The sequence below is a fragment of the Ochotona curzoniae genome, unplaced genomic scaffold (genome assembly GCF_017591425.1).
Source record: "Ochotona curzoniae isolate NIBS_2020 unplaced genomic scaffold, NIBS_Ocur_1.0 contig_1221, whole genome shotgun sequence".
Lineage (NCBI taxonomy): Eukaryota > Metazoa > Chordata > Mammalia > Lagomorpha > Ochotonidae > Ochotona > Ochotona curzoniae.
The window spans coordinates 151,082-160,386 of record NW_024464993.1 but is presented as its reverse complement, the minus strand read 5'-3'; the positions used below and the strand labels follow the sequence as shown (position 1 = coordinate 160,386).

At 49.9% G+C, this 9,305-nt stretch overlaps 1 protein-coding gene across 2 annotated transcripts; it reads right to left on the bottom strand.

The window, feature by feature from the left end:
* Positions 1-2,339: 2,339 nt before the first annotated feature.
* Positions 2,340-8,825, bottom strand: LOC121167114 (patr class I histocompatibility antigen, alpha chain E-like). Of its 2 annotated transcripts, XM_040996506.1 has the most exons (7): positions 8,596-8,825; positions 6,471-6,737; positions 6,013-6,288; positions 5,209-5,484; positions 5,021-5,122; positions 4,607-4,639; positions 4,054-4,324 (listed from the first exon to the last, which is right to left on the bottom strand). In XM_040996506.1, exons 1-7 carry the CDS (start codon positions 8,660-8,662, stop codon positions 4,320-4,322), a joined length of 1,026 nt encoding a protein of 341 aa, XP_040852440.1. In that variant the 5' UTR covers positions 8,663-8,825; the 3' UTR covers positions 4,054-4,319. The 2 variants fall into 2 exon arrangements, with proteins under 2 accessions (XP_040852431.1, XP_040852440.1); XM_040996497.1 differs by lacking the exons at positions 4,054-4,324; positions 4,607-4,639 and adding an exon at positions 2,340-3,161 and having other exon boundaries at positions 5,049-5,122.
* Positions 8,826-9,305: the final 480 nt, after the last annotated feature.

The following is a 9,305-nucleotide window of genomic DNA, read 5'->3' as shown; positions in this document are numbered from 1 at the left end:
AAAAGCGGCTAAAACAATTACATTTTCTACACTCCTAAAAATTGCAAAGACAAGCTAGCTTTTCAGATAACAATAGGTATATTTATTGCCATAGCAGTTTCAGCTCTCACTCTGATCACTTGCATTAATATTTAGGATATTTATCAAGCCCCTTCCCAGAAGGTGTGCTACATGTCTGGGCCAGATTCTGAGGCAATGGTTAAGTACCCAACAAGGTGTCCAAAAATGGCATGGGCTTAATTGTGCTCCTGTGTGTAAATTGTTAAAGATCCACTCACCAAGACATTATCAGTGACATTAACTCTCAAGCTCATATCAGTTGCAAAACCATCTCACAGGGGCAAACAACAATGCCTCAATAGATTGCAGAATTCTGGGCCTGGTGGCGAGGCCTAGCAGCTAAAGTCCTTGCCTTGAACGTGCCAGGATCCCATATGGGTGCCAGTTCTAATCCTGGAAGAAGTTCCTGGATCCTGGCTCAAGATCGGTTCAGCACCAGCCATTGCGGTCACTTGGGGAGTGAATCATCAGACGGAAGATCTTCCTCTCTGTCTCTCCTCCTCTCTGTATATCTGACGTTGTAATAAAGATAAATAAATCTTTAAAAAAAAAAAAAGAAAGAAAGAAAGAAAAAGAAAGAAGTCTTCGTAGGGTGTTTGAGTGTCCATGCAAACAGGGGGTGAAACTGCATCAAGGTGGTCAGAGAGGCCTCCGCCAGGTCCTGCCAAACAGGGGAGCTGTCTCTTCACACCTTCATGTCATCCACACCTGCTGCATGGACCCCAACAGAAGATCATTAGTTTTTGTGCTCCTACTTATTTCTAACCAACCTAGCAATACAATGAACAATGTATGGGCCTATAAGTAATGCTGAAAATATTAACGTTAAAGATCTGCTAGTACTGAAAACAGGGTGGTGATGCAGGGCGAGTTTGTAAACCAGCTCTGGAACCACCAGTAATTTTCTTGCTCTCTGCCTCTAAGATCATCTCTCACTAGGACTAAAGTGTCTCTGATTGATATGTTGATTCTGTCTCTTTGTTCTTCCTCAAGGGAGGAATGCGCTCCTAGAAGCATAAGAAATGGGGTGAGGCACATTTTATATTTTACAAGGTAACTTTACCAGGGACCAGAGACCCTAACTGCCTATTATTCCAGTTGACTCCTCACATTTCCTCCCCCAGAAGAATGGACCCCAATTGCTGTTAGGGACAGAAGGATGATGACCACTCCATCTGCTTCGCTGAAAAGGGGCACTGAAGGACCAATAGCAGCAGGGGCTTGTTGGGAGGGGGCGGTCAATCTAGAGGTCCCCAGTAGAATGCAGAAAATCATGAGAGGTGCTTGGAGTTCTGTTTGGGCTGAGTGCTTCTGCTTGTTACTTTTATAGAACTTTATAGACAACAAAACATAAGGCAGTTATAATCTTTCCCAACCTAGCGTGTCATGTGTTCAGTTGGAAACCCTAATTTGAATACTTGAGCTTTAGATGTAAAAGAATGATCAGGTTTTAACCTTAGTTAGAGTAAATATTAGACCTGAGTACTTTAGTCTAAGACTATGGATTAGATTTATATTAGTTTAAATTATTTCCTTTAAGTCTCAAATTTTGAAACAAATTAAATGAATGAAACTTTTCTGAGATGCATAAAATTGCTAACCTAGGTCAATTAGAAGGCACAGAAACAATGCAAGGACTGACGTGTAGCATCAGGATATAAGCCATCACACAGGACAGGTAAATACAAGCTGACTTTAACGTTTCCATAGCATTAGCAATTTTTGCATTTAACTTTTGAAAATGTCATATTAGTTTTGCATCTAGGAAAAAAAATGACAAGTGTTTGATTTTAAAACAATTATACTTTACAAATTGTTGTAAGACCTAAGAGTGTCAAAAAGACATCCAGTCTAGAACATAAAGCACAGCACTAAAAACTTTTGCTAGACTTAAATCATAGTGTATATGGGAAAAGATTTAAACTAGTTGCGATTCCTTTTTTCTTTAAATTTTTATTGCAAAGTCAGACATACAGAGAGGAAGATCTTCCATCCAATGATTCACCCCCCAAGTGACCACAACATCCGGTACTGCACCAATCCAAAGCTGGGAGCCAGGAGCTCTTCCAGGTCTCCCACGCGGGTGCAGGGTCCCAAGGATTTGGGCTGTCCTCGACTGCTTTCCCAGGACACAAGCAGGGAACTGGGTGGGAAGCAGGGCCGTCGGGATTAGAACCAGTGCCCATATGGGATCCTGGCGCATTCAAGGCGAGGACTTTAGCTGCTAGGCCACTGTGCCGGGCCCCTAGTTGTGATTTATAATAATCCAACAGTTCATAGTATTTTAACAAGATTTTATAGAACTTTATACATTTTAGGACAGAGGCAAGCAATTAAGAAGTTCTATAATTTTAACAAGTCACCTATTGGCAATTGGAGAACAGAAGAATCTTAAGTAAGTGAGAAGAGAACCCCAAATAATTCACAGAGTAAGGAAGACTTGAGCTCTGCTTCAGAGCACACAGGGTGTCCTATGCCAGTGAAGTCTAGCAAAAATTTGAGAAAGAGATTGGCAAACATTCCTGTAGGGAGCCTAGGCAGGGGTGCAGGCTGAACAGTGATGAGCCAGTCAACTTTTCCCTGGATGTTCTAAACTGCTGGATTAGTCTCTATCTCTGTCACTGAGCTTATTTGGGGATCCTGAGAGACCCTTATGGTCACTGTAAGAGACAGAAGAGGGCAAAGCTAGAGCTAAGAACAGAGAAAGCCGCTCTCCTGTGTCCAAAACGACACTTACAAGCTTCTTTATACTGTGAGAACCACACAGGGCTCCTGGGTGCTACTCCAGTGTGTCAGTGGAGGATCCTGGGCTGCTTCAGTCCCATGTGGGAAAGCTCCCTAGAGCTTTGTCTCCAGCTCTGTCCTTGCACAGCAGCCAGAGTGGTCCCTGATCAGAAAGTGCACTTGTCCTTCCTCTACTCAGAGCTTTCATGGCTCTGATCTCACTCAGACCCAGGGATGAGCCTTCCAGTGTGCGCACGTTCTGCTGGACAGCGGTGCCCCGATCCAGCCTTCCTGACGCCTCTGTGCTCTGTGTGCAGACTCTCAGACTCGCTCCTGCCCAAGGCATTTTCCCTGGCTGTCCTCCGCCTGCATAGCACCTGCCCAGACACCTTTGCTGGTGACTGATTGTGTCCTTCTAACCTACCTCAAGGTCACCTCTTTGGGGCAGTGCACACTGACCATGATGGTGAGACAGCCAGCTGCCCTGGCCCTCACACACACTCTTGGCCACCTTGCTCCAGCACTGAGTCTGGCCCATAGCATAGTCAGCTGAGTGATGAGTACGCTGCACTTGCCCCTTACAGACCTGGTGGCTTCATTAGTGGAGCCTGAGACAGAGGCTGCCTGTGGTCACTGCAGAGCGGTGTCCTCTCCCACTGGAGTCCAGGTGGCCTGTGCTTTCTCACAAGTGTCCTCTGCCCTCCTGCTTCCCTCCTGCACACACACAGGTAAAGGCCACTGGAGCTTATACACAGGAAGAGCAGGTACAATCAGCCAACAACACTAAGGAATAAAATGAACACAGGAACACGGGAGCTGAGGGATGACCAATCCAGAGTTTAGGGTGCTCCAGCTACAAGCAACCTCCACTGCCTCAGGTCCATGATACAGGGCAGCCTGGCCACGCTGAGTTCTGTGATGGCAAGTGTTTGTGGGCAAGTCCTACTGGAGAGATTAGAACACTGGTGCAGATGAGCCAGCTCAGCAGTGACCACGACAAAGCCTGATGGGCTGAGCAGTTCTTGGGCCCAGACCCATCCTCACCCAAGGCCTTCCAGCCTCTCTTTTCCCATTTTGCAACACACACAGCATCTGGAAGGCTCTTGGTGCTTGTTCATTTTCTCTGTCAAATTATAGCAATTTACTGCTGTAATTAACAATCTCTCAGGGCCCGGCGCGATAGCGTAGTGGTTAAAGTCCTCGCCTTGCATATGCCACTGGGATACCATATGGGCATTTGTTCTAATCGCCATCGCGCTGGGCCCAAAGTTAACAATTTCTCAAACAAGAATTGCAATGAGGAATTGCTGTTCAGATTTGCACAGGGAAGGATGGAGCTGCAGCAGGTGCAGCTGATTTGAGACAGGGATGGAGGCGCCCACGCTGGGCTGGAAGGGCCAGGCTCCCACCTCACACTGTGCCACAGGAACACACTCAGATGTCTTTGCAGCAAGGGAGGGCAAGGCTTTTTGAAGACACAGAGGTGGAAACTTGAGCAAGACTTGGATAGTTCAGTCCCCCAAAAAACAGTTGTTTCAAGCTACAAAAACAAGGTAAAAAATTCAGGTCACTACACACGGGGACATAAACATCACTGCACACTTTGCAAATGCACAGATGCAAGGAATCCTCCAGTCACTCTGTATCCCTCTGTCACGCCCCTTCTCTTCTCCAGGCCCTTCAGGTCTCACCTTTCAAGCTGTGAGAGAGCAATCAGAACTTGGTCAGAGCTACAGGGTGCACAGGGCAGCTTCCCCATGGGCATCTGGCCAAGACAAGGCTCTTGGGGCTCCCCCATCCCCAAACACATCCCAGTGCTTACCTGCAGCCTTAGTATAGCTCCTTCCTTTCCCACCTGTAACAGAAAAGAACTAGTGAGAAGCAGGGAGAAGGCAGGAGCTGAGGACCTGCCATAGGAACCCCAGAGGACTCGCTCATCTCAGAGAAGTTTCTAGACCTATGGCTGTAGACCCAGAAAAGGGTCAGAAGGTGCCTCTCCTGGAGGTGTGTCCTCAGCTGGGACCTCCCCCTGACCTGGGGCTGCTGGAACTCAGGTCCCCATGAGCAGAGTCATCCCCTGGAGTGTTCATCCTTCACCTTCACTCAAGCTTCACACCAGAGCCACTGTGAGCATCTAGGGTTCAGCAAGGGGTGCAGAGTGCCTCCCAGGAACGGAGTAGGGGGACCTTCTCCCTGGCGGACCGGGGACTCAGACTCAGCACTCATCCTGCCCTACCTGAGAGCTTCCTCTTCATCATCACCACAACAGTGAGCACAGCTCCAATGAGGACCAGGCCAGCGATGACTCCCCACATGGGCACAGTGGGCCGAGGAGGCTCTGAGAGGGGAAGGAAGGGTGAGGGCTCTGATCCAGGTCTCAGCCCCACCCTTGCTGAAGGCTCTGCCAGTTTCTGTCCTTCTTACCCCATCTCAGGCTGAGGGGCTCAGGCAGCCCCTCATGCTCCACGTGGCATGTGTATCTCTGCTCCTCTCCAGAAGGCACCAGCACAGCTGCCCACTTCTGGAAGGTTCCATTCCCTGAAGGCCTGGTTTCTACCAGCTCCGTGTCCTGGGTCAGGTCCTCCCCATCTCGGTGCCAGGTGAGTGTGATGTCCTTGGGGTAGAAGCCGAGGGCCCAGCACCTCAGGGTGGCCTTCTGGTTAGAGACTGGGTGGTGAGTCACATGTGCTGTGGGAGGGTCTGAGGGAAGATTTGGAAAATTCAGGCCCTGTGTGGTCTTAAGGGATACGAAAGCTACACCCAGAGGACCATCCTGAGAGTAGACTGGACTCTGGGTAGGGGGAGGGGTGCAAACCCAGACCTGGCCTGGACACAGGCTTCAGGATCATGCCTTGTTCCTGCACTAACTCTAGCATGAAGGTGAGAAGTCCCAGTGCCGCACAGCTCAGGTCCCCTCGTGGGGTGTGTGCGGTGGGATTCCACTCTTCATTCACATTGGTGGAGGTGAGGAGACTAGGAAAAATCAGATTCAGCTGTTAGATCCCAAGACCCTGAGCTGGGCGAGAGGCCAGGCCTGAGAGAGCAGCATTGCTGGAGAGTCACCAAAGGCTCAGCAGTATCCTTCTCCACTCTGAGAAGGGTGGGCCTGACAGTCATTCTGAGGAGCAGGACCTAGCAACCTGGGAGGATTGTACCCTATTTCCCTCTAGCCCTGGGTGGCCACCAGCTAGTGAGGAGTGCGCTGAGGGTCCTGCAAGTCCCACACACCTGCTCTCTGCAGAGTGTCCTTTCCCATCTCCAGGTATCTGTGCAGCCACTCCACGCACTCGCGCTCCAGGTAGGTCCTGTGGTGCTCTGCCTCACTGGATCTCTCAGATTTGAGCTTGCTTTTCTGGGCTGCTGTGTCGGCAGCGGTCCAGGAGCGCAGGTCCTCGTTGAGGGCAATGTAGTCCTTGCCATCATAGGCAAACTGCATGTACCCGCGGAGGAAGCGCCCGTCCTCACCGACCTCACAGCCATACATCCATTGGAGCGTGTGAGAGCCTGGAAAAGGCACAGTGACTTAAATCCACTGCCCCCCTGCCTGCTGAATCTGAGAACTGAACTTGTACGGTGAAGGTGGGTTTCTGGATGAAGGTCAGACCCTGAGAATCCGGTGGATTTTGGCCTGTCCATGGAGCCCCGGGAGGAATCACGATCTATGACCCAGGCCCACTAGCACTCACCGGCCTCGCTCTGGTTGTAGTAGCCAAGCAGTGTGTGCAGGTTGACTCTGAAAAAGAACTCGGTGTTCTGGGCATGCCGTGTATTTTGGTCCCAGTACTCCTGCTCCACCTGCAGTATCCACGGTGCCCGCGGCTCTGTCCTCCGGTTCACGTCGCTGTCGAAGCGCACGAACTGCGTGTCGTCCACATAGCCCACAGAGATGAAGTGGGGCTCCCTGAGGCCGGGCCGGGACACAGCGGTGTCAAAATACATCAGAGAGTGGAAGCCTGGGGGAGAGAGGGGCTGAGACTATTAGGTCCAGTTAGGTCCAAAAGATCCCCAGACTGTGGACAGACAAGTTACAGGTGCAACCACGCAAACCCAAAGAAACTTTATTGCTAGTCTCATCCAAGGCAGTGGAGTCCTGACAGGGACCCCCCCTTGGTCCTCCTAGGCAGCTTTTTTTTTTTTAATATTCATAAGAATGTTTTATTTTGACAACCATATATTCATAACACTTTAAAATTTCTTTCAATAGTTCTATCTGTATTTAAAGTTTTCTAGGGTAATTTAAAAAACAATAACATAACAATGTACAATTTATTATAGTGACAGATTTCCCAAACGTGTTAGGTCTTATTTTCTGTATTAAAAAAAAAAAAAGCCTGAGTGAACTTGATGGGAAAGACAAGGAACTGAATAGAACAGCTTTGACTCTTACGCAGCGTAAGTATTTCCAGATTAAACAGTGAATTCAGTGTTGGATAAAGCACAGCAAATAACATTTAACATCAAACAAATTTTCCAGAAAAGTCCTTCTTCATTCTCCCCCAAATAGGGATTACAGGATCTTACTTTTCGGTTGCATACAGGTTAGGATAGCATTTCACCATGTATGCCTCTCCGTGAACACCCTTATCCATCCATCCTGGCAGCTTTTATATCCTCCTAGTCAGGTACACCAATCAGCCCTGCACCTTCACACAGTGCAGACCAAATTACGCAAAGGACTGTGAGAGCCAACTGGTCCCTTGCCATCACCCAAGGCTAAGGGCTTTTTTTCTCTTTCACTTTTGATTACATTTCTCAGGGGCATTGTCAACTTTGGGAAGTGAAACTTAAGACCTACTTTCTTACTTAATGGCCCGAGTGCTGTTAGTCTTGTCTCTTTACACTTAAGCAAAAGCAATCAGTACAGAAGTAAGATTAGCAGTTAGATGATCAATACTCAATTACTACCATTCTTTTTTTTTAAGATTTATTTTATTTTTATTGGAAAAAGGCGGATATACAGAGAGGAGAGACAGAGAGGAAGATCTTCCATCCGATGGTTCATTCCCCAGGCGGCCACAACGGCTGGAGCTGAGCCCATCCGAAGCCAGGAGCCTCTTCCGGGTCTCCCACGTGTGTGCAGGTTCCCAAGGCTCTGGGTCGTGTTGGGGGCACTGACCATTTCCTGCCCTGTGATTGGCCCTTTGCCCTGATTGGTGGGCCTTGGTGATCTTTAAGCTGATTGTTGACAGATAAGCGGCGGTGGGGGGCTTTGTGGGGGAGGGGCTGGAGCGCAAGGGAATTAGCGGTCATAATGGTTTCAGCGGAAGATCGGAATAAAGCGCCTCTGAGACTCTCTCAAGTACGGGGTGATTTCTTCCGCAGGACGGGAGACCCCCGATAGGCCACAGGCACGGAGCTGGATGGGAAGCGGGGCCGCCGGGATTAGAATCGGCGCCCATATGGGATCCCGGGCGTGCAAGGCGAGGACCTTAACCACTGCGCCACCGCGTCGGCCCAATTGCTACCATTCTAATGTTGCATAATATTCAAACACCTTTTTATGACTCATTACCTTTTCCTCATCTACTTCTCACAAATCCATTAAGATCCCTAATTAATCCTTATCATTACTTTAAACTATTCACTAATCTTACAAGACCCGGGCCGACCCTTGTTTCCCAGCTCTGTGGGGCTGGGCTGGGGAAGACACTCAGGAAGTGTCAAGACCGCGAAATGCTGTGTGGGGAGAAAGGAGGGTCTTAAATATGGTGAGAGGGGAGAACAGGAGGTGTAGGGCGTGTGAGGTCCCAGAGAGACAGCTCCCCTCGCTCCTGCCCCGCAGAGCCCGTCTCCCTCCCGACCCGCACTCACCCGCCCGGGTCTCGGTCAGGGCCTGGGCCCCCGCGAGCAGCAGGAGGAGCAGGTTCTGGAGCTCCATTATGTCATCTCCGAGTCCGGGGAGACTCTGACCCCGAGTCCAGGGAGACTCTGACCCCGAGTCCGTGCAGACTCTGACCCCGAGTCCGTGGAGACTCTGAATCCAAGTCCAGGGAGATGCCGATCACAAGTCAGGGGAGATGACGATCCCGAGTCCGGGGAGATGACGATCCCGAGTCCGGGGAGATGACGATCTGGAGTCCGGGGTGATGACGATCTGGAGTCCGGAGAGATGACGATCTGGAGTCCGGGGAGATGACGATCTGGAGTCCGGAGAGATGACGATCTGGAGTCCGGGGAGATGACGATCCGGAGTCGGACAAACTGACTCAGAGTCCAGTTATACCGGTTCGCGTACGGGCTGCGCTGATAGGCTCTTTTGGAAACAGCTCTCCAATGCGAGTGCGGCCAGTGCAAGCGACACCAGTAACGAGGTAGAAAAATCTGCTTCAGGTTCTTTAGGTTTCATTTCAAAGAAACTCGAAACCGGAGGGTGCCTGGGAGCTCAAGGCTTTACTTTTGAAAGCGCCAGGATCCCGTACGGGTGGCAGTTCTAGTCCCAGCGACCCTGGGAGACCTGGAGGAAGTTCCTGTCTCCTGGCTTGGGATCGCCGGTCCGTTGTGGTCACTGAAGATCTTCCTTT

What these genes read in the sequence shown, in the direction of transcription:
- LOC121167114 (XM_040996497.1), bottom strand. Translation starts at nt 8,662, where the DNA reads ATGGAGCTCCAGAACCTGCTCCTCCTGCTGCTCGCGGGGGCCCAGGCC. An exon ending in GCCCCTCAGCCTGAGATGGG is followed by an intron (nt 5,123 to 5,208) that starts GTAAGAAGGACA and finishes TTCCCCTCTCAG; the next exon opens with AGCCTCCTCGGCCCACTGTG. An exon ending in TTGGAGCTGTGCTCACTGTT is followed by an intron (nt 3,162 to 5,048) that starts GTGGTGATGATG and finishes GTGTCTGGGCAG; the next exon opens with GTGCTATGCAGGCGGAGGAC.